We start from the raw sequence: 25,148 nt of genomic DNA, 5'->3' as shown, positions 1-25,148 counted from the left end.
ATTAAATCGTTCAAGGATTTAAATATTTAAAGTGGTATGATACTGCTTTAAATGTATAGTGCAGATGGGGCCATAGTTGGCAAATTCACTACAGGTTTCCCTAAGGCCATACGCTATCCCCAGTCATAATAGGAGAGAATCTTCTTATGCCTCTAGTAAATAGTATATGTCTAAGAATATTTTGTGTCTTAACAAATAATTACAGTTGTGAGAAAATTCTGGTCACAAAGTTGGTTATTCAGTTGAGTAAATGAGAAGATTTACGTATGATTCGAAGATCTAATGTAGAAGTTTCTGTTGGGTAAAACATACCGGTAGTTCACCATTGTTCTGAACATGTGAATTGTGTCTTGCTTTTTTTGGCTAGTGTTCCTAAATGGCTAACAAGTAAAATTAAAGAAACTCTGAAAGATACTTTTACCATTTTTTTTTACATATTTAGAAAAAAATACTCAAATATTTAGACGTGCATTAAATAATTTTATTCAATGCCTTATAGAATCAGCTGGATATCTGATATTGTTGTGGTGGTGTCTCCGGAGAACGTTGAAGTAATGAAGTCTATTATAAAAAAATACGGTCACAAACGAACAACAGTAGCTGAAGGTGGAATGACTCGTCATAGATCGATCTTCAATGGATTGAAAAAAATTGCAGAGAGCCACCTTCTCAGTTCACCACTTCAGAAACCAGAAGTAGTAATAATCCATGATGCCGTGAGACCATTTGTTGAGGAGGACATACTTTTTAAAGTAGTTATGGCTGCCAAAGAGCATGGGGTAAGTACTGTAAAATCACAGAACTCTAATGCTGAGATAATAGGTGGTAACACAGAGACAACTAACAGTGCTTTGAGTTTGGATGATCTCAGTGATCCAACTGCGATATAAGAGCTCAGGCACTTCATAAGGTATCCTGGACCCAAGTTTTTAAGGGTTTTCAGTATCTTGAACCTGGCCTGGTAGGATAGGATAGGTAGGATAGAGACAGCAAGTATAAATTTTCTAGGAGAGATGTCACATGCTTTCACCATCTGACCTCACCAGCAGCCTAGCTCCTGCCTTCTGTACCAGCTGGAGCTTCCAGACTAGGCTAAAGGGCATAGAGCACATTACAGTAACCCAACCTTGAGTTTACCAATGCATGGACTACAGTGATCTGGTTATGCTGATCCATGCAGAGAAAGACTCTGGAAATTAAGCATTCCAAGATATCCTAAAATGAGTTAAAGAACATTTAACACTTATTTAAATTTCTATGAAAAATAATGATTTCCTCTTACATTGTGTGTGTAGAGACTTCCTGGTTTCCTTTCCTTTCTTTTTCATTAAAAAAACACACAACCTGTCTGAAACTTCATACTAAATCACTCATGCAAGGAAGATGATGCTAATTTAGAGTTCAGGTTCTGCATACCATAAAGATAGCATAATTCTATGAAGTTTTAATGTTCTTAAAATGGCAATTGATCAAGTAGGATATTGCACTCCTTAATTCCACTTGTCAGTGGAATAAATTACTTTATTACATTTACTAATCAGTTTGTTATTTGCCTGAAGGATTCAAAATGTGCAACTTTCCAGAACTTCCAAATTAGGCCTTAATAAATTAATTATATGAAACAATCTCCTGATAATGTTAGAATATAATTTTGTAACCAATTAGATTCCATTTATGTTTTGAAGCAATTTATAATTAAAATTTTACATTTCTAAAAACCACTATTTTTGTTGCCAGTACAAGTTGTGGAAAGTAGTGGAAACAGAAGAAGGCAGCATTCCAAAGCCCCTAGCAAGTTTTTTATTGCCAACAATTTAAACTGCACCACAAAGAAAAATGCTTGCAGCATGTTTTCTTTAAATTGAACTTGTCAGTCCAGCTTGAAAGATAGAATTGAGAGACAGAGTCTCTATAATTACAACAAGTATTGAATTAAGTTTGATTCTTTCCTTACAGTTATTGCTGTTTATAAGTAAAAAGTGACTCAAAAACTTTCACGTTTTCAAAAGTTAGAATTTTCCTTATTGTTTTTTGGATTTGTATTTCATATGAAACAGGCAGTCAATTGAAAGATGAGAATGATGCTTCTTCATGCTTTCAAATAAACCTTTAGTGTTAAATGTGAAATTGTACATTTTGAAAATAAATATTGATGAGGGATATAACAATGTGATTAGTTTGAAAAGAGTTGACTGCCTGAATACCTAGGTGTAGAATCTAGCTTTTGTTGAGTGAGAATTCAGGATGTTGTTGTGTTTGTGTTCAGTGCCTGTGTACTTTTACTTAGACCAGGTGTATGTGTATTCTAGGGCTAGAAAAATCACCTTCAGAGTTGCCAAACTGCAGAATTACAGAATTTGGACTGAAGGATCACATAGATAAATGGAAGCTCCATTGCAGATGATCACAGTATATAGTATATATTGGCCTTACATGGAATGGAATTGCCATGCCCATAACTTCCATGCTTTCGATGAATGAGTTTGTGAGCATCTTAGCCCCAAGTTTTCTTGATCTTATAATTTCATTGTATTTCTTAAAGGAAATTCACTGAATGACATAGATCACATTGGAGGGAGGCATCCATCAAAATCTAACTTAATTGTGGCTCTATATTCATTAACATTTATACTGTGATTTGACATGTTGAAAATATTTATTTATTTATAGTAGTAATCTCTACATCAGTCCTCTAAGAGTATTTCTCCTAGTTTTCATTATCTTCCCAGTATATCTAGTAGTTTAAGAAGTGTACTTGGCATACACTGTAATCTGTTGTTATCGTCATGTTATGGGAGTGGAAGGTGAGACAGAGTGTCTAATGCAGCCCTAGAATGTAGTCTGCTGCAGTTATCAAAGATTGCACATTGAGAGAATGTGACAAAGAGGTGTAAAACAGGTCACTCAAGGAAGCTAAGCTGAGCCAGAAACTGCAAATCAAGTGAAGCCATAGCACATCCTTGCACACACAGGCAAACACGCAACAGCACTCTAAGGTGTTCACATGCATCCGGCAGTGTTTCACGTATAAAAACAGACACAGCACTAATGTTACCTACCTCCTGGCTTTTGTTCAGCCTTTTAGCCTGATGATTACCTTTTTTCAGAGGGCAGAGGAGGGGCCCAACTTTACCTTTGTTGTTGTTGTTTAGTCGTTTAGTCGTGTCCGACTCTTCATGACCCCATGGACCAGAGCACGCCAGGCACTCCTGTATTCCACTGCCTCCCGCAGTTTGGTCAAACTCATGCTGGTAGCTTTGAGAACACTGTCCAACCATCTTGTCCTCTGTCGTCCCCTTCTCCTTGTGCCCTCAATCCTTCCCAACATCAGGGTCTTTTCCAGGGAATCTTCTCTTCTCATGAGGTGGCAAACTTTACCTAGGCAACATCAATCTGGCAATGAGCATGTACTGAATTAACTTACACTTAGTTTAAATTGGAAACTTTGAAATCTCATAACTTTAGGAACACACAGTGAATCCCCACCTAACTCTTGGAAAGGGAAGCCCCTGTAGTATCTCTTTTCTTTTACATAATTTAAACTAAAAAGGAAAAACGGAAGGTACCCAAAAATTGTAGAAAACACGGAATCCCCCTGCACTTCAGTGATAAAAAATTAATTGTTTTAATTCAGTCATTTTCCTTTTTTCGCTTTCCCTCCTTTCTTTCTTTTTGGTAATGTGGCTAGCTTAAACCCTTTGCCAGGTAGATTCGCCATGCCAAGTTGCATAGTGATAGGATGAATCATCTTGATTTTATTATGAATGGAATTCTGAAACAGCTGTTTTAACTATACAGCTGCTCCTAGAGCAGCACAATAAGAAATTTATGTGTATAGATTTTGTTATACTTCAGAATGAAATTTTGTTGTTGGATATCTGATTTTGTGGCTGTATAGGTGACTGACATGTAAGATGAGAAATAGTTTGGAGACACTGTTTCAAAACCAGCTGCACCTGCAATTACAATAGAACACCAGAACAATTGCATAAGTGCTGCATTAAAGAAAAGGATAGGCTTTGTCAACCTCACATAAAGATACCCTTGTGCATATGTTTAGGATGAAGTTTCTGAGAATGCTTACTAAGCTTGTGAAGACATTTTTCATCCCCTAATTAGGAATGCTGTATGTTGGTTGCAGCAGACAAATGCAAAAAAAAATATTGAGCAGTTGTCCACTGAGTCTGTGGGACAGTTACCACTATACAGCATTCTAGTGAAAGATGGCCATTCTGTCATCCCTTCTATCAGTTGTTTATAAAATGCACTATTCCCTGGAACAAGCTCTAGATCAGATATATACTCAACCTTTTTGAGCCCAAGGGCATGTTTAGAAATCTTAGGGTGGTGTCCAACAAAGTAGTTCTGCTAGGGCATGGACTTTGGCTGTGAAACAGAACTTCACCTCTTGTTCCTCTCCCTGCGCCCATCTAAATCTGTTCTGGGGTTTCCCCCCAGATTTGCACATGGGGAAAGGGGAGGAGGGAAAGTTATGTTACTCAAGCAGAATCCTTGTGCTAGCAGAACTACTTTGATGGTTACCACCATAAGAAACTGTCATGGGTCTCACAAAATACTAGTTTCCTGGTGATGCTCAGAACCCTCTACAACTCCCCAGAAACAAAACAGACTAAAAAAGCAATCAACATCCCCCAAACAGGCAATCAAATAACCCAATGGCTGCCATGTTGGGGGGCCCTAGCTTTAGATCATGGTTGTCCTAGGGTGGTACACTGTTTCAGGCTACAGATGGGGGCATTTCATAAAAATAAAAAAATCACCTCTGTGAAATGCACAAACCACTCGCTTAAAGTAAAAAAGAATCTATGAGGTGGTTCTTCTCCCTTCCTTTTCTATTTGGAGAGATTAAAAACACAACAACCTTGACATGGTAGAGTTCACTCTACTACTTCATTTTGCTGAACATGTAGAATAATAACTAGATGAATTCTATAAGAGCCAGCATTTTCTGGTTGTTATGCCCGTAACTGTTTTTCAGAAAGTTAGTGCTCCGAGGACTATTTGCTCCTGGGTTGACTTCAAGACCACTTAATATATGGTATCAGTGAAGGGCTTTAAAAAAATTGCTTGTGGGTGAATTTCATTGTTCTTTTAGATACTATTTGTATGACTGAAGGTTCCTTAGAAGCAAGGTTTTCTGGTGTGCTTCTTTTTTCTTAAGCTGCTTCATGTCTTGCACCGCCCCCCTCTCCAAGCCATACATGGAGGCTCCAGGGACTAGTTGAAAACATTCCTAATGCAATTAGTGCATGTCATTTCATTGAGAAGTGCAACTTTGTAACTTAAATGATCAACATCCTTAAGGCATCTGCCTTTCTTCTGATTTCTAATTTGCCTTAGCGCTATCACAAAATGAGCTACTGTGCTTGCACATACCTGCAGCAACTTGTTATCGGATAGAAAATGCAGCAAATGTTCTTGTGCAGTATTGAAAACTTAGGGAAAGCTGTCCTCCTTTCTTCACCAGTTGCAAGAGGGACAGCAAAATTGCTCTGCTTTGGTTTTGTTTGACATAGCAGAGTGGGCCCCTGCAAAATCCCTGAGTGCTCTATTGCTCCCCAAAGCTCACTGATCTCATGCAATCCTTCTCGTGCAGTATATGTTATTCGGTGTTTAAATTTTCAGGTATGCTTTGAACCTTCTAGTAATGTTTTGATTCTCTTGACTTCCTTTGTTGTTGGGCAAGAAGCCAACAAGCTGTGGGTTGAGACGGAGGAGGTCTGGTACAGCCTCTGGATCCTATTCCTGGCTTCCTTCAAATTTTAGATATTTCATTATAGTGCTCATTAGTGAAATATTATTTCCCCCAAGGCAGTCTAAAGGACTCTCCCAGTGATTCATAACTTGTGGGACACTATACACCATTCAGCTATAAAATTATGACTACCTCAAATCAGGCTGCAGAAAAACAGTTTTAAGTGGTACTGTTTTTAAATTATGACAAGTCCAATGTTCTAAGAAATATTTCTTGGATTCTCCCCTCCCCAATAACTTATTGTGCACAGAGAGCACAGTAATGATACTCATTGTAGAGTTCTAAACCTTTACAACTTCGAAATTCCTAGATGTTTCTTTTTAAAAGATAATGAAACCCTTCCTAATGGACTTTATGAACTGAAACCTATTTTTATTCCGTACTTTCACCTTTTTAACAGGTTTATGAATCAGTGGAGCAGGTAGTATTTAAGGAGACTTGTGTTTCCGAAACTTGTTACTGCAGAAAAAAATTCAACAATGCTTCTTTGTGCATGAAAGGATTTTGTTGGGTAAAATTAGGCTGTAAAAACCAAAAGGAAACATTGGTTAATTTAGACTGAATACAGTAGAAAGTTGGGAACCTTGAATCCTCAGGAAATAATGCAGCTACTGACTAGAATCCAGTTTGCTTGTGTATCTGTTTTTGATAGGAATAGGAATTCTTATCTATTATGAAAAGATCTTTAGAAATAAAGTTATGTAGCTTAAGAAAACCACTGTTTCTAAAGAAATAATTACTGCTCCTTAAAATGAATGCTTTTTAAATTTAGGATTTGATTGTAATTTTTCTAGAGTATCTTGACAGAATCAGGACATTTCAAGAAATTAGAGGTGTCTTTGATAGAAATAACAAGTGAATAGCCCTTTGTAGTTAAAAAATAAAAACAATTTAAGAATTTTAAAGAAAGGGACAATTATTATTTTTGCGTCCTACACTTAAATCCACATTTGGAAAGTAACAGAGTGAGAGAGAGGGCTTGAACTAAAGCCAGAAAATTGAAGCAGGCAGAACAGCTTTGTTGACCACACTATGGCAGGTGGTCAGGCTTCTAGTATATGTACCTTGCTAATCCAGAGGTGCAAACTACAGAGGTTGACATCCCTTCAGTTCTGGGCTGAACTCCAGCCTTCAGTCATGAAGTTTCCAGCTCAAGCCCTAGACTTCCTGTTGGATAGTGATTCCTTTTGCTCCCCTTCCTACAATGAAGCATTAATCATTCACTACCCAGCAAATTCCCTTCCGCTAGCTCCAAGAAGCCAGTGTGGGCAAGGGGCAAGGGATTAGGTGATTAGCTGAACTTCTCTAAGCACTGGTCCACATCCTCAGACCACGATAATCAAAATGATCCAGTAGAGACAGAACAGACAGGGTTCTGGACACTTCCATTGGACTTGCTCTAACTGGTATCTGACTGTCCAAATCTGAGTGATTTTGCCCCTAGCCTAAAGTGCCTTGCAAGTATACACAAGGCTGCTAAAGGGTGTCATAGCAATGCTCTCTTGGTCATATGGCACAAGCCCATTCACCACTTGGAAGAGCTCTGCTGGACAACTACTGTGGACACAGTGATGATTGAGAAGCAAGCTTTCTCCATTGCCATCACCATATGCTAAGTGCCGTAATGCACTTTGGCCTGTGCTCAGTTGAAGCAGGCACATGTGTGTGTAACCTTTTATGCATAACTGTAAATTTACGGCCAAGAGAAAAGCAGTTTTAACTGGAAATTAGGATTAGGATTTTCAGAAACGTAGTAGAATGTGTAAAGAAGAAATTTTGAAACAAAGACTGCAATGCTAACCCCACCCACCTGAGAGTAAGCCCCACTGAATTCAATAGAAATTACTACTTAGTAGACATCCAATTTTGTAATTATGCATTATAAATATACAATGTGTACATTAAACCTTTGTTTTTGAAGTCTGCTTAATATGCACCATGGTGTCAGGTCATTGATTCAAAGTTTGCTTTAAGCTTCTGATTATCTATTCATTTTGCATTTCGGAATAAACAGATTAAAACTTCCTTCCTGCTGACCTTATTCCAACAAGTTCTACAACTGGCCCCTTCCAGCTGGGTAAACAGCCTTAAGGATCTAATTTGCCCTCTTCTCTTTAATTCAAAATTATGTTAAATGTTCTCTTCAGTGACTCATGACATCATTCTCCGTTTTCACAGAGTAGTTTACACAGGTTCAACAGTTCATTCTCAGCATTACAAATTAAGGAATTTAAGACTCTGGGTTGTACTGTCTTTTTTAACATTCCAAAACCACTCTAGTGTGTAACCATTCTGTCTAGGCCTGTTTTGTCGTCTCAATCGAATACCATGGACTATTTATTTATCGCCCACAAATTTACCTTTTTACTGTACAGTGGTACCTCGGGTAAAGTACTTAATTCGTTCCGGAGGTCTGTTCTTAACCTGAAACTGTTCTTAACCTGAAGCACCACTTTAGCTAATGGGGCCTCCTGCTGCCACTGTGCCACCGGAGCATGATTTCTGTTCTCATCCTGAAGCAAAGTTCTTAACCTGAGGTAATATTTCTGGGTTAGCGGAGTCTGTAACCTGAGGTACCACTGTACAAGATAGACAGACAAATCCTGGGCCAGAGTCTTGATACCAGCCACATTGGACTCCAAACAAGCACAAAGTATTGTTACCGGAAAGACAGCTCAGTTTTTGTCCCCACACATTTTGTCTTTTAGTCCTTCTTGAACATTAGTTTGCAAAGGCCAATAAAGGAGTATTTGTAGGTCCTTTGACAACCTCTCCTTGACATGGGAAAGAAAGGTTCCCAATCTTTCCCTCGCTTGCCAGGGGAACTCCTTGATGCACTAAAGCCAAATCTCAATTTCTTAAATTGATCAAGTCAACGCTGCACCGTTTATCAAGCCCTGAGTTCTTGTGTGACTTTCCAGTTAGTAAAACTGGGGATGGGGAGAAGCTGTGCAACTGACTACTGAAATGAGCTGGAGAAGAATTGTGGGGAGGTGGGTTTTTAAGAACCCTAGAAGCTTCTTTCCAAGCCAGGTGTGGACAAATTTTGTTGGCATCCCTGACATTTACTTGAAGATGGGATGGGTTTGAGGTCTTACAAAAGAGCATAACAAAAGCATCAATAACAGGTAGACGAATGTTGTCATAAGTTTTGGTGATTAAGTTGCTGTGAAGTAATCTTGGATTTTGTTGGCTACTAAATTAGAATAGTTTTTCTAAAATCAGTTTAATGCTAAAAGAGTAGCTTAATACAGTATCAGTTTAATGCTAAAGAGTAGCTTAATACAGTATCAGTTTAATGTTCAAATATACAACAAAATATTTTTTGGAAATAGTTGAAATATTTTAATCTCATAATTGCTGGTGGTTGCTTTATCTTTGAAGGTGGTATTCTGTAAATTTAGGGTAAGTATTCTTTTAAGACAGTTCTGCTAACAGAAGTGGTAATTACAGTATGTGGCTGAAGCATGTTGATTACTAGAGATATAATTGGTGGGAGCGCAGATGTCTGAATAGAAGTACATGTTTCTACCTGTTAAAAACATAAATACACAGGTAATTCTTCTACTTTAGTTTAGAAAATACATGTGGTTTTGAATGCCCACTAATGGAAGTTGTTTCAATGGTGTAAAATAATATTTTCTGTGCAGTAATATGTGGAAAGAGTTTGATTAATTAGGATGTGAAGACATTAATCATATTCATTTACAGAGCAATACTATCCCTGAGTTTATTTATGCCTCCTGGGCAGGGAGAGGTTCTCTTCTAAGTTCCTGTGCATTTGCTCAGCCTGAAGATACACTGGGATAGATTTCAGTCTCAATATATCACATCACTGCTGCCCTTTCCGTTGGCACCAGTACAAGGGACAAAAAGTGGGTGGAATAGGGAATGGCAAGGGAAGAGCAGAGCTTAATCAGTATTGTGTGCTTTCTCAGGTAACGCTCCCGTTTCCTTCAGTGGTGTAATGTTACGCCTGTAAGTGAGGAAGTGTATTATAATGCTACCATTGTTGTCAACGGTCAGTCCTAGACAACTGCCGCGTCTCAATTTCTTCTCTGCTGCAGTAGAGGACAGGATCCCAACTAAGACATGCTTATTTTCCTAAGCATAAGTCCTGACTATCTCCATGATTACTGCTGGCACTTGAAGCCAACCAGAAGAAAATTGAGAACTGAAAATAAGACCAATTGGGTGAATAGCCAGGAGGCTCTGACAATTCACCAAATGGTGTGTGTGAGAGAGAGGATGGACAAAATGAAACTAATTCTGTCAGAGTTGAATTACAGTGGAACCTCGCAAGACGAATGCCTCACAAGACAAAAAACTCGCAAGACGAAAGGGTTTTTTGTTTTTTGAGCTGCTTCGCAAGACGATTTTCCCTATGGGCTTGCTTCGCAAGACGGAAACGTCTTGCAAGTTTGTTTCCTTTTTCTTAACACCGTTAATACAGTTGCGACTTGACTTCGAGGAGCAACTCATAGAATGCGGTGTGGTAGCCTTTTTTGAGGTTTTTAAAGCTTTTTGAGGTTTTTGAAGCTTTTCCAAAACTTTCCCGACACCGTGCTTCGCAAGACGAAAAAAATCGCAAGACGACAAAACTCGCGGAACGAATTCATTTCGTCTTGTGAGGCACCACTGTATCAATGTTTATTGAGCAAGAGACAGATGTAAAGACTGTTGCTTAGGAGTGGTCTCTGCCTAAAGTTCAAAATACTTAACCACGCAGTACATATTCCAGTGTAGTGTTGTAGAATTGTGGGCTAAAATTAGTCTATTGTGTCATAACTCTTACCTGATTGCTTGTCCTACGAATTCATTCACTACTTACCATAAACGTTTGAAACTAAGATATTTATAAGCCTATGAAGGCAACACAGCAGAATTTCAGTAACCATGTTTATGAAATTGAATTAAATTAAGGTAATTTGGTTTGATTTGTAATAATTTGGAAATATTATTATTATTATTTTAAAAAATGCCGTTAGAGTCTGAGTCATATTTAATTTGATGGCTTGGGTCATCTGATTGTTTCTCCACATGTCCGTGGTCATGGTTTCAAATATAGATCTGGGTTTGGTGAAGTGGTCACATTAATACTTTGCCATTTATCCACCATGGTATGGTTACACTCATTCCATATTTCAGAACAGTCAAAATAATTTGTCAGTTGTTTTTTCAGCCTCCATAATGAAGTAAGTTTTTTGCCTCCCATAAATAGAAGATTCTGAAAATACGATAGGTATGTGTGTGCTTTAGATAGTTTTTCACAAATATGAAAGATTGGTGCTAAACATTTTTGGAAAAGGTTTTAGTGTTAATTTCACTGTTTGCTACAACAGGATAAAAATAATGCATGCAGCTGTCTATTCCCATAGTATTAGGCTCAACTTTCATCGACATCATGCAGAATAGGATGTGCAATATATCAGGAAGAGTTCAATGTCTGTCTGGATCAGGCCAACAGTGTATGTGGAAGTCAAAATATTAAATTTGCTTGGACTTGTTCTTTAAGCAGAGATTAACTAAGGTAAACATGTAAATCTGTGTTTAACCTCCCCTTTTTTTCTTGGTTCCCAAGGCAGCAGGAGCAATCTGTCCTCTTGTCTCCACTGTTATTGCTTCCTCTGCTGACGGATGTTTAGACCATTCACTAGATCGTGCCAAGTACAGAGCAAGTGAAATGCCTCAGGCATTCTTATTTGATATAATCCATCAAGCATATCATCAGGTAAGAATTTTGGCAATTAAAAAAGAAACTTACTCTTCTCCTCACCCCCCCACCCCCCACCCCCATACTGTAAGAGGCAACTGACTTGCATGTGTTATTTGGGGAGTGAATTAGTAAATATTCATTTTAATAAATTATATTTTTGGGTTTTTTGCCACCAAATGGTAGCATTTTGTATAATTATGTTATGTTACATATACTAAACTTCCACACAAATATCCACACAAAATGGATGAAAAGGTTTATGTGTTGGGTGTGTACAACCTACACCAGTCTGTGTAGTTGGTTCTGCAGTCAAAATGGACAAATGCTTGTTCTACTAAGTGTGTCTTCTCTTTGCTTTGATCGGGGAAGGTGAAACCTGAAACCACCCTATGTGGGTGCATAGAAACCTCCGACTTGTGCATGGCTGGAATACAGCTTATTGCACAATGATAAAAGTCACAGCCAAGGCTCTGACCAGTTTTACCTCTGCCCACACACCCCACTGGCAGGTGGCTTCTGGAAATTTGCCCATGATGGAATTGCCATCTGAAAGAGAGACTGAAAGAGGGACCCATTCCACCTGCCTTTAAAATAGTTTTTAAAATACTGGCCCTCTCTTACTCCTGAAAACCAGTACTTACTGCTGGCACTAAAAAAAAGAGGTATTGAAATTCTGTATTTGTTCCAGGTAAACTTAACTGCTCACCATCTCAATCTACCTCATACTGATTTAAATTTTGCTAGTTATTTTGATCTTAACAAACATTTTGAGGAATTTATGGACAGCTCATTTTCCTGTTGCTTTTCTGTTTTTCACTCGCCCCCCCCCCCCCCCCCCGTACTTAAGAATGTGTAGAGGGAAAGCTACTAATTGCGACTGGTGAATTTGCATTGCTTTGAAGTATTCCAGAATGTCTCAGATGCATTACAGGAGGGATTCTACCATTTTAGGAGCTATAGTGTGCTTACATAGTATAGTCAGAATTGAAAGGGCTTTAACAGCACTCTGACAATTCTCCACTGGCACAGTTAACAAAGGACAGAATTACAGAAGATCTTGGCTCAGGAAATAATCTAGCCCTTTCTTGACATAACACTTTCAGTTTATTGAGAGTAAATTGGCAAAGTTACATAATGTTAGGTCACTGTCCTGTTGCTGTGAGGCATTATACTAGAAAATACATGTTTAGGAGAAGTACAGTTACACCTGTTGCCAGCACAGTAGAATGTTCATGGTGTGTGCTTGCAATGTAGGCCAAATTTGAAAGAGATATGATAATCTCAGTATTGATACTGTTAGCTGAGCAACTGCTGTCATCTTCTGATGTGGCATATAACAGTATAAAGCAGAAAATTATATGGATCAGGATGGCTTATTTGGACCTCTGCAGTGATTACCATGGTGGCACAACCTGATGTTGGCAGTAACATTTCATCACACAAATGCAACTGATCTAGGTCTGTTAGCCAAACATTGACTGCACCTGGACTAGGGTGCTCAGTCAATCTGTACACAATAGTGACTTTGTATATTTGTAAAGCTTGAGAAACAGTAATTTAAAATGCCATGTTGTATATAAATTCTGTAGGCTACAATGATTTTTGTTTCAACATTGTCTACAGTGCAGTGACTATGACCTGGATTACGGAACAGAATGTTTGCATCTGGCACTAAAATACAACAAAACAAATGCGAAACTTATTGAAGGGCCCCCTGACTTATGGAAGGTAGGAGCAACATTTTTCTTTAGTAAATGGGAAGCTTTGGAAAGTTGATGATAGTTACATTATTGCACTTCTGAAAAATACTGCTCAAATGCTACAAACCATGAATGCAATTTAACTATAACAAGCTGTATATCCATGTTGGAACTTTTAAGATGCCCAACTCGCTTTTCACTGCCGCAGATGAATGTAATAAATCTTCTGCAATGCAGAACTGAGATGCAGGTTGTTCCTTGAGATGCCTGTCTCATCAGCCTGATCCAGCTTTTCTTAGGCAAACCCATTCTCCTCTGGTTTTAAGTATCTAGGCAGGATTCAAGAAAGGAAGTTTATGGAAATGGCTCAACTTTGGTAGACTTCCCTTTTAGCTCATACAGAACGATACTCTTCAAATATTCTTTTATATAATATTCTATTATATAAACGACACATTTTGATGTGTTTATATTAAATACATCAAACATATATATTTTAATATGTTGAATAGAGGTAATAGAGCTTCCTGGCATGTCATTCTGTCCATGTGCTACTCCACTTCACCTGCTGAATGTGTGGATGGACAGAAGTGTCAACAGCAGCCCGAAACAAGTTTCCTGGAGGGGCTAGGGCTGGGCCAGCCAAGTATTGTTGGATCCCAAGCCACTCTCACTGCATCCTATGATCGCCTTGGTTCTATTTCAGGCCCAGTTGCGGCTTCAGCTCTAGGCTGACACAGGCTTCTCCCTCCACCACCTCCTGCACTTGCCACCATGTAGGGTGATTTGGATTGTCCCCTAATCTCTAAAAAAACAAGGATTACTACAATATTATTAAAGTATGTGGCATAATTATAAATGAATGGAGATACATTTTTTTAATTTAAAAAACAGTGTATACATCTTGTGTTAAAGGAATTTCTAGGACTTATCCTTCCACATTTTTGTTATTATGTCTATGCTAAAATCATACTGTAACAACTGTTTTATATATGTATCATTCTTTATCACTATGCAGTATATTCAGTTTATATAAGACATTTGTTACTACACACACACACAATAAATAAAATCTGTTTTGGTAATTTCTCTTTATTTTCTGGCGTCAGTTTTAAGCATGTGAGCTTCAGAGCAACCTATTCGTTTCACTACCAAAACTGACATAAGAGCTCTCCTCCATGAGGTGTCTTGTTCAAAGAACACTCCTGCTCCAAAGTACTTTTTAGATCAGAACTAGTAATACATTCAGAGTATTACAGCAAGAGATTTGTTGTTTTTTTAAAATAAAAGATGTTAACTCTAGATTTTGGGAAATAATGTAATTATCATAGTAAGGGAAGCAATATAATTATCATAGTAATTTAGATGAACTTCTTGACATGAAGCTATGCAAATGGTAAATTTACTATTTCACTAAAACAGAATAAAGGTGAACACTCTTAGAAAGAATATGGTAGACATATGTGGGTAAACCAAATGTAGCCATTTTTTAAAAGAATGATAAAATTAATACTGAACAGATTTGAAGGCTTAATACAAATACAGATTTGGAAGATCTTCTGATTTACATTTTTTCTCATGGCTTCTAGTGCTTTTTAAATATAATTTAGATATAATTAAGATATAATTAAATATAATACAGTAACTTGGAGCAGAGCTTTCAGTGTGGCTGTCCCTGTTCTGTGGAACAACATTCCTGTCAAGACACAACAGGTACCCACTATCTGCACTTTCTGGGAATAACTGAAGACCTTTTTCTCCCAACAAGCTTTCCCAGCTGAATGAATAGGTCTCTGCCTTATGCATACATTCTGTGTGTTTTTTAAAATCATATTTTGTGTTTGCGTGTGTTTTAACTGATTTTTAGTTCATCCATTGTGCTTTGTACGTAGCCTTGAGATGGAAGGCTACTAAAAATAACAACAATAATAAAATGACAATATTATGTGTCGACAGTCTTTCAGTGTGGAAAATGGTCTTTAGGTACTTTGTGTGTGTGTGTGTGTGATTAAAAACTTGTGGAAGAACTAATTAGGTTTATCTGTCCTTTAGGTGACCTACAAGCGAGATCTGTATGCAGCTGATTCTTTAATTAAGGGTATGTGCTTGTCCTTGAGTCTGCCAGTTCATATAGTCACCAAGATGAAACCACATTTTGTGTGTGAAAGCACTAGAAATTAAAGTTGACTGGTAAAATAATAAAACCACATAAATAGCTTTAGCTTATTCCTTTAATCATGTAAAGTTGCATAAAGGAACCAGGCAAATGGAAAATAGGCCTTGGGCACTGTCTCTGATTCAAGTCAGACAATGCTGACCTTTCAACCCAAATGAAAGCCTATCCAAGGGGAAAACAGAACTTCAGGAAGTACATAATCAAGACATTAGTGAGGACTTTGTTCAGTGGATGGGCATTGCACCAGCAGGGAGATGCAGTGTGAAAGATCCATATGGCTAGTGACACTAAACATCATGGTTGCTGCTGCACAGATTCAACTTGTATTGGCTTCTGTTTCAAGGCTGTAAAAGTGCCTTTACAGATTCTTTCTTAGTGAGAAGTGTAAACATTCACCTTGCCATCACCTTGCACCTTCACACTTCACCATGACAGATTCTCACATCTCATTTAGTGTTGCACTCCACATTTATTTGAGGCAGATCTGCGACATTAGGGCTTTGATTCCAACTGCTTTGGCAACAAGTCCCAACTCATCAAATCCCATCTAGCACTGTATTGCCAGCTCCATCTCTTGGAGGGACCTGTCTTTGGGGTGTTAGACTACATACAGCACACAGCTTGCTAAAGTCAAAGCAGGATGTCAGTCCACGTGGAGAATCAAGGCAAGCCAAGTAGGAGAATCTAGGTTCAAAATTCAGTAACTTCCCAGGGGGCAGTGCTGTGGAGCTGGTCTAAGGGTCACAAAGGTCTGCAGCCAGGAGGAGGAAGAAGAGGAAGAAGTCCTAGCTGACTGGTTTGGATAGAAAGAGATCTCTCTTTCTGTCTCCAAACTCCTGACAAGCTGCTGCTGTTCCTCATAGGATATGGTGATAGTAATCAGTGTAGCTTCTTAGAGAAACAGTGGAAGAGAACCAATTGAGCCTGACTGAGCTGCTTTCTCATCTGCAGTGTCTGTAGGGACTTGTTCTGTGCAATTCCCTCTCCCTGCATAGGGAAACCAGCCCTGGGAGCCATTAGTCAGTGGATACACTATGGTTCTGCCACACTGTGGCCTTTTATTCTGAAAACATTTGGACCTGATTCTTCAAGTGGTTTAAATTTTAAGTCTACTACTCTGGTTTTCAGTTGAATGGCCGTCATTGAAAGTTAATCATCTGTGTGAAGGAGATACTCAAACTTCACTTAAAATTAGAAGCGAAATTGGATCCTGGCTCCTCATTTTGCATATATTTGTTCATTTAGAAGAGTCACAGGAAAGTGTGATTTCTGGTGCACTTAGGTATCTAAAACAATTGTAGCTGCTTAAATATGGGGATTTCCTATGTCAAGGACTGATTTACAAATAAATACGGAACTAGTTACAATGAGCTAAAACCATACTTCATCTTGTATGTTTACCTATGTATTTAGGGATATTCTGTAAGCAAAGCAACATTGTATTTGTTGTGCAGACTTGTTTCGCCCACCCACAGCTGCTGTGCAAGCTCAGACTAACAAGTTTTTAAACTGGTTAACAATGCCAAGACTAAAAAAACCCTGAATTTAATTTACATAAACAAACCAGTCTGAAGTGATATGGATTTTCTTATTCTCTACAATGAGCATTTCTTGGCACATACTCTACTAGTCACTTCAGTAGAAACTAAAAATATCCAGACACATCTTATGTTTTCTATTTTCTTCTTTACCTTCTTCTTTTGGTACAATTGGGTAGTACATACTGTTCAAATAATGACTCTATAAAATATTTTCTTAAGTCACTCAGATTTTTCTGCTTCTGTACTATAAATGTTATACCAGTCAGTAATCTACGATGTCTTCACACAAAGGTACTTGACTATTAAGACTATTGAATTTTGAATACAAATTCTTCTTCTTTTTTTGTTCTACAAATATTTCCAACAAAGTTATCCAGCTGTTAAATGTTCAGTTTCCTCTGAACATCTTATGGAAGTTAATGACATTTAAATATATTTTTAATTGCTAAGAAATTATATGCTAACTTAAGTCAGTTAATTGCAGTTGGTCTACACTGAGTACAGCATAGTAGGAGAGCACCCCTTGAAATTATGTGAATGACTTCAATGCACATAAAGTAACAGATGAGATTAATATAGCATATTCCCTAGGTTGCTTGAATTATTCCAGATTTGTGTGTATAGGGGAATTTGTACATAGTATAAAAGGGAATTTGTATACGTCTCAAGCCACCTTTCCTCAGTTCTTCCGAGCATATGCCTATACTTATTATAGCTCCTTAGGTGACATTTCACATAATGGCAACTGTCTTAGAAATGACTGAACTTAGGTAGTATAGCTGCTGTGTATAAATCAGTAGGTGTGACAACTTCAGTAACTAGCCCAGCTGCAGTCTCACTGAACCCTTGATGAGAATTATGAAAATGTAAATATTTGCACAGCAGCAATTTTACATGCCAACCCTAAATATAAATTGACCACAATGGGGCTTCTTTCCATGTAATATATTTAGGAATGGGATTTTACAATGGTATGCAAGTGTTTGAAGTTGACCCATTTCTGTAGGCTATGTTAATGCAAATGCATTCCACTGTTTTATTGATTGAATCAGTGGTTGTGAGCTTCTCCTATAGAATTAGGATTGTACATAGCCAAACTATACATCTTATCTTACAGACTGTATGATCAAGTATAATGAAAGGGGATGAGATTTGGCTCTCCACAACTTGGCCAGAACTTGGATAAGAGACCACTAGGAGAATGCCATATATGTCACACCAGGGCCATGCTAATGTGACATATCCATGTGTTTAAACCCAGCTTGTTTCAATCATGTAAAAAGTGAGGATGTGGGAATCCAATGTAAAAAGGGAGGTGCAGTTAGGAGAGGCGGGGTTAACATTATCTTTATAGAAGTATGATCATATTAACTTTGTGATTTAATGGCCTCTTATTTTGCATAATATAGTAGCTGATCAGTTTTATAATCTTCTAAGACTATTTTGTATAGCAGTACAGTGGATAAAACTTTTAAACATTAACTTGGTTTAAGTACATCCATTATTAGAAGATAAGAGCTGTCCAATGGTACCTAATGGGAAGCTAAGCAAGTTAGAGTCTTACAAGTATCTGGCTGGAGAATGGCACTGCAAAACTTTGTGAGTGTAAAATTTGAAGGATAGCTATGTTTCAGTTCGCATATTTGGTAGGTTTGGCTTTAAATGCAAACTGAATCAAATTTCTTTCCCATTCCTGTTGGTGAGCCAGGATTAGGGAGAGTTATCATAGCAGGGATGGGAAACCGGTGGACCTCCAGAAGTCCCTGGACTATAATGCCAGTCATCCTTGACCAGCCAGTGTGGTGTAGTGGTTAAGAGTGGTAGACTCATAATCTGGGGAACCGGGTTCGCATCTCCGCTCCTCCACATGCAGCTGCTGGGTGACCTTGGGCTAGTCACACTTCTTTGAAGTCTCTCAGTCCCACTCACCTCACAGAGTGTTTGTTGTGGGGGAGGAAGGGAAAGGAGAATGTTAGCCGCTTTGAGACTCCTTTGGGTAGTGATAAAGCGGGATATCAAATCCAAACTCTTCTTCTTCTTGACCATTGGCCATGCTGGCTGGGGCTGGTGGGAGTTGTAGTCCTGCAACATTTGGAAGGTCACAGGTTCCCCATTCCTGTGAATCTGAGCTATGACCCAGGAAATCACTGGGTTGAATCTTGTCTCTGCCATAAAGCCACTAGGTGGTCTTAAGGGAGCCAAATTTCCCCTCAGCTACTCATAATATGGGGATAATTATACATGGTAGTGGTTATAAGGATTACAGTAAGATACAGAATATGAAGTACTATGACCATCTGAAAGCGCCGTGCAAACATTAAGTTGTTATTCAGTAATATTTCCCTAGACATTTGAGCAGCAGTAAACTGCAAATAAATGCAAATAATACCTTGTTGTTTCCCAGTGTGATTGATCAAATCACAATTAAGATATGACATTAAAGAGTTTAAAAGAAATTAGTATATCATCTGCTTTTAATTATGTGAGCAGTATTTGGTGATCTGTATTACAAATGTAATCCTACCTATGCAAATATAGCTAACAAGTTCCAAATGCTTTAGGAAAGCTTAGCTAAAGTTTTCTGCTGTAGGCAATATAAGCTGTTGATAAAGGACACATTCCATTCTTTAAAACTGAGCACTGATGTAGGTAAGAAAAATATAATGATCATTCAAGTACCAAACAATGTGGTTCCAATATGTTAAACATTTGATTCACTATCTTCATAAAATGATTTCTTAAAGTGTAATGGTGTTCCATTTTTTAGCTTTGTCTTTCTTTAACAACCAATGTTGGAAAAATAATAGAACATGTTCAATAATAAAAAAAAGCATTCTTAATGCTCTTGAAGTAAAACAGGTAAGAACTTGCTGGATGTGCAGACAATGTGGCGCATGTCTGCCTCTCTCCCCCTTCTCATATTATTAGTCTGCAAATAGGGAAACCTCATCCTGCAGTTAGGATGACTCATTTAGAAAAGTAGTTAGAACCTGGATAGTACAAAAACATCCTGAAAAAATCTCTTTAAGGATTTCTTCCCCTAGGGCAACTATATATTTGAACCTCCAGTTGAAACATGTAAAGCTTCAGTCTCCCTTTCAGGGATACCTTGAAATGTGCATTCAGAAATAGGTGCAGAATGAACCTATAATTTTTAGAACTGTAGCTCTGCCTTGCACACTTGCTTCACTACTGAATTATGTGATCCCAAATTCTAGCAGCAATGAGAAATTAATGTTTAGAAATTAATATTTTCACAGTGGGGCTGCCCCCAAGGAATAAATCACTTATTATGCCCTGCTTGGACGTACTACCTCATTGTGCAGCCACATGCTCCTCCATTCAAATGAACATACTCCTTTTATATCAGTGCTATCTAACTTATCCCTAGTTGCACTTGCATTGACAGTATCACCCTTTCCCCCTGCTCCTTTACTGGAGTGTAGGGAACTTCTGCTCTGTTCCCACACCACAGGAATAGAGTGTGGGTGCTCAAATCCCACTTGAATTACCGTAAGTGAGTTGTGTAACAAAGGATAATCATATATCTAAGTTTTTTATGCTAAATACACTTAAGGCTTTGTTCATTAGTATTTCTTCACATAGAATGTAATCCTAGGTAGCCAATGAACAGATGGGGTGAAAAATGAGTGCACTGAAATTATTATTATTTGTTGTAGCTGGTCATTATAGGGGAACAGATCAGTTATCTGGTCTGCCTGTTTTTTCAGTGATGGGCTTCTATTAAAATGTCCTTTGATTATGTGAATGCTTTGCTCCTGCATGCACTGTTGGCTGCTTAATATTGCACCCAGTAGGTCAGTTCATATGCAGTGCCAAATCATAGTTACGCAATATGGGAACAAGCACACTAACTCTTCCTCTTGCACACTCTGTTACTTTCCTGGCTTGAGGCAAATCATAGTATTCTCTTCGCATCCCAACTGGTTGGTGCTTGCCTTCCAAACCAAAAGCATGGTTTGAAGGTGTTTGCAAGCCTGATTTTGGAGGGCAAATGCAAACGATTGTTTGCTGCAACTGAGGAAGTAATTAAGTGCCGTGTGCAGTAGGAGGGTGCATGGAACACAAGGCTTGGTCATGTAACATAGATGGGATGACAGATGCAATGGGAGAAATGGATACAAAACTACACCAACAGAAATAGAACAAAGAAAGCTTATTATACTATTAAGTTCATTTTTATTCCAGAGTTACAGTGGCTTTTGGATCATGGTTTTTACACATGCAATGGTTTGCCAAACAACACAAAAAAGAAAGAGTAGGGAATACCCTTCCTCCCAAAGGGACCCATGGGATAAAACACTGGGCTGTTTATGGTCAGTTCTTTTTTCACAAACTTGAGCTGTCTTTGAGTTGGATAGGGATGGTATCTGTAATAGTAGCCAGGAAGTTAAATTTAACAATCCTCAGGTTGGGGGGAGGGAGTATTTTCATGGTAGCTGATGATATATCTAATCCTGTATTTACCCGTATATAACCCTTGTCATAAAACTGTTTTTCCAAGTGCAGAAAACACAATTCCTCTTTCTATAAAAACAAACCCTGTCTAAAATAATTGTTTACTGAAATAAGTTAGAGAATTGATGATTATGATGATAACAACTGTTTTCCCCCGCCGTTTTAAATTTTCTTTATTAGACAACATATCACAACAAGTTTGTGTTCTCACTAATATGAAGGAAGATGCCGTGCAAGTAGGATTTCTCCTTCATGAAACACTGAAGAGCGATGTGAAAGTAAGTACTAGATTTTGATTCTCAACATCATCAACATAAGGAGAATTCCAATGTGAAAGATATGTACAAGTATTTTTTTTAGCATGCCACTAAATGCAGTGGCCTCTGGCAATTTTTTTTCCAAGGGATGATTATAGCTTGGGTTGAATTGGCATCCTGAGTTGGTTTTCCTTTTAGATTCCCAGAACACATGCAGCTGGTCAATCACTCCTTGTACCAGGGTATTTAATACAGTGCTTCCTTCCTTGGGTCTTATTACAGTCAGTCAGGGCAATCAGATCAGACCAGTATTTTGAAAAGCGTTCTGCTTGGACTGGCTAAGGAGGCCTGTAGCTGGGCATGAAATGAGTTTATGGCCTGGTTCCATTAAACCATAGTTTAGAAATTTCCCACAACGAACACTTCTAGTTCACATCAAACCATTGTGGGAGCTGAGCCTGAGTATGCTTGTTCTGTTCATGAGTATGATGATACAAAGTGTTACTTACATAGTTTAAAAGTGGTAGTTAACACATGGATTCTTCAGTGGTTTGTGGTTTAAGATGTGCAGGATAACAACATTGTTTAGGGGAGTATTCATTAATACAATCTTAATTTCCCTTTTCAGCTGGTTAAAGCTATATCAACTTCCCTTTGCAAAAATGAAAGTCATCTACAAAATATATTACTAGGACAATGCTACAACTTTATTTGCATAAATGTAAGTATTATGGAAGATCAAAGGCAGTCTCCGAGCACATATTTTAACTTTACAGCATCACTTAGATGCATTGTCCTTGATAAAATTGGCTTCCTTACAAGCTTCATGGTCTGTTGTCAAACTGATGAAACTCAGGCCTGCAATTGTGAAGGACAGGTTTTAGTTTAACAGAGCCATATGTCGTATGTAGACATCAGTTCTGTCAGTTTGATACTTGGACTGTTGACTCAGGCAGAGTAATGTTGATATATTTTACAACCAGATACATCCCATTTAAAGTTGTATTCATATTCTTAATACATTGTAGAAAGTTATTCCTAAATTAGAACAATTATTGTCTTTTAAATTTCATTTTTTACAGTATTTCCACTATATGTACTGCTTTATGTTCATAAAGCCATAACTTTAGGGAAAACGGTTAAGTACATTTGAAAGAGTATAACACACTTCACAAAATCTTTACTGCTTTTGATCCCAAAGTGTCTCTGTGATTACCTCAATTGTAATCAGTAAGACATTTTCCCCCAATGAGGCAATCCTGTTTTTTCATTATGCTGCAACTTGGCTTGTTTGTATGAGATTATTGATTTTTATCAGAAGTTATTTATATGATTTTTAACATATTAGACAGATTGCTATTTAAAAATACATTCTTCTATTTGCTCTGCCAACACATTTCTTTGATGCACCTGCTGTGTTGCCAAGGCAGAATTTATCTCTTCTACAGTGAAGTTACATTTGTTTGTGGCTCCATAAAGGCACTTTTCTTTACTTATGGAAAAATTCGCTTAGATTATTTTTTGTCCATTACAAATCCTGAGATTCTGTAACCCTACAATGCACAGGAAAGGGGAATCCAGTTGTAATATTACTGCAATACTACAAATGTATTGTTATTTTATTGGTCATATAGCACCACTTCAGTGGAGATCAACTTCATAAAGTACAAGGGGATAGGTCCTTCCCCTGAGGGATTTACAGTAACACAAAAAAGACAACCGAAGGAAGGGGAGAAGGTAGTAAATTAGGGAATAATATCCTTTTATTTACATTACATGTGCTTCATTTGTTACAGTAGGGTATAGGCTTGAGGGAGGTAGGCCACAGCCTCCCTGAGCAAGAGAAGTTGATAGTGTAATTAAATAAGTACATTATGCATCTTGAAAGCATTCTTCTTAACTGGAAACCTGTTTTTTATTTATTTATTTTTAGGATAACCTGTCTAACTTCCAAGAAACACATCAGTTAGTAGAAATACTTGAAAACACAAATGCTTCTCTTTTATACTCTGTTGTTCTTATCTCGGTAGGTTAATATATTACATTATTATATTATAAAGTAACTTTTCTAATACATCAGACTACATATGAGATTCTGTTTTTAAGCATCAGTGTCACCTCTGTAACATGTAATAGATACCAAGTAGAGGCAAGTCAAAACTATATTATTTATTGAATACTTATTGTAAGGGTGCATGGGGTTTTAGGGGAGGGGTAGTGCCTCTGGCAGGGGACATATTGTGCTCCTTCTGGGATAGTCTGTCCACCTTTGGTCCACACCCTGCACTCAGCTCTCACCTGTGATTCCTCTACAAAAATCTGGAGTGGAGCCCTTAAGAATGTTGGATGGTGCCCTTTACGCCTCCTTCCAGCAACTCCTGCAGCCAAGCTGGTGCCAACCATATTGCTCTGCTTTCCTTTGGACCACATCAGCAAGACTGGGAGAAGGGTCTTGTCATCTGGGCAGGCCAGGACCTCCATACACACTGCCTAGACTTGCGCCCTGGGGATGTCATTTTGGTCCTGCTAACATAGTGTTTGAGACAGATGAATGCCAACAACTTGTTGTAAAATTCCATGCTTTTCCAGATTAGGATTGTCTAATCATGTTGGTGGTGTGTATCTTGTCACCTCTAACTCCAGCTGAAATTTTAAAGGGAAATTTCTGAACCAGAATAACCTTTAAAGCAATGTACTAAAATAGTAAGCAGGGTTGGTATGGTACTTTTCTTTGATAGTATCGGAGACCCACACTATCTGCTTTGCAATTTTTTGCATGGTAAATCAGAAGTAAGTTTCACTGTGTCCAGTCAAGCTTGCTCCCTAGGAAGTCTGATTATGTTTGCATCTGTTGGCCAAACTAATCCGACTGATGGTGATGGTGTGAAGATCTGTGGCAGACCTGTCACACTTTACTAAGTCCAGGTGGCTGTGGAACCATCCTGTGGAAGCTGGTTGTGTGTATCCTTTTTGCTTCCTCCCATTGACTCCAGTTGATGGGCATTAACTATGCTAGATTCAAGCTCAGTTTAGAGGCATGTCAGTGAAACAAGAGAGCTTAAGATTCTGTGGATCTTTGGTCACTCATGATGTGCCTCTAAACCACTCCATTTTTCATTCCACCACTGGTGGAGCACCACCAGCAAAGCATCAGGAATAGGAGAAGGTTTCACTGTGATCCAGGAAGGACCTCCCTCTGCCAGAGGTCCTTTTTTTTTTTTTGCCTGCAGATACTGTTAGGACCATTCTTTACTTTTTATTTGTTTCTTGGGAATTTAATTAATTTTTTAAAAATTAGTTTTTCTCTTCTCTCCCTTTGTTAGGTATACTTGGATTTTTTCGAAAATGTGTCTTTTATCAGTGCAATGCAAAGATTCACTAAATTTGCAAAGGAAGTGGAAAAGAAAAATATTTTGCTATACGGTCTCAGTATACATTACCGAAAGGTATGTAGCTAAATGAATGTGAAGTATCTGTGAATTACCTATTTATGAATGCATTTT

The 25,148-nt window shown here is 38.0% G+C and overlaps 1 protein-coding gene across 3 annotated transcripts in view; it reads left to right on the top strand.

Annotated features, from left to right (window-relative positions):
- Nucleotides 1–25,148, top strand: part of CRPPA (CDP-L-ribitol pyrophosphorylase A) — a 56,403-nt gene that overhangs the window by 6,336 nt on the left and 24,919 nt on the right. For 2 of the 3 annotated variants that reach the window (XR_003709084.2, XM_028749921.2), the window contains exons 2-9: nucleotides 500–779; nucleotides 11,358–11,507; nucleotides 13,116–13,220; nucleotides 15,245–15,290; nucleotides 21,569–21,666; nucleotides 22,274–22,366; nucleotides 23,579–23,671; nucleotides 24,969–25,091. Coding sequence is in view for 2 of the 3 variants with exons in the window: in XM_028749921.2 (XP_028605754.2) it covers nucleotides 500–779; nucleotides 11,358–11,507; nucleotides 13,116–13,220; nucleotides 15,245–15,290; nucleotides 21,569–21,666; nucleotides 22,274–22,366; nucleotides 23,579–23,671; nucleotides 24,969–25,091 (988 nt within the window). In the remaining variant the exon portion in view is untranslated. The remainder of the gene's footprint in view (nucleotides 1–499; nucleotides 780–11,357; nucleotides 11,508–13,115; nucleotides 13,221–15,244; nucleotides 15,291–21,568; nucleotides 21,667–22,273; nucleotides 22,367–23,578; nucleotides 23,672–24,968; nucleotides 25,092–25,148) is intronic. The other variant, XM_077936985.1, reaches the window with a different exon arrangement.

This window comes from Podarcis muralis, chromosome 12 (assembly GCF_964188315.1).
Source record: "Podarcis muralis chromosome 12, rPodMur119.hap1.1, whole genome shotgun sequence".
In the NCBI taxonomy this organism is placed as follows: Eukaryota; Metazoa; Chordata; class Lepidosauria; order Squamata; family Lacertidae; genus Podarcis; species Podarcis muralis.
The sequence above is the reverse complement of the archived record's forward strand: the minus strand, read 5'-3'. Positions and strand labels throughout refer to the sequence as shown.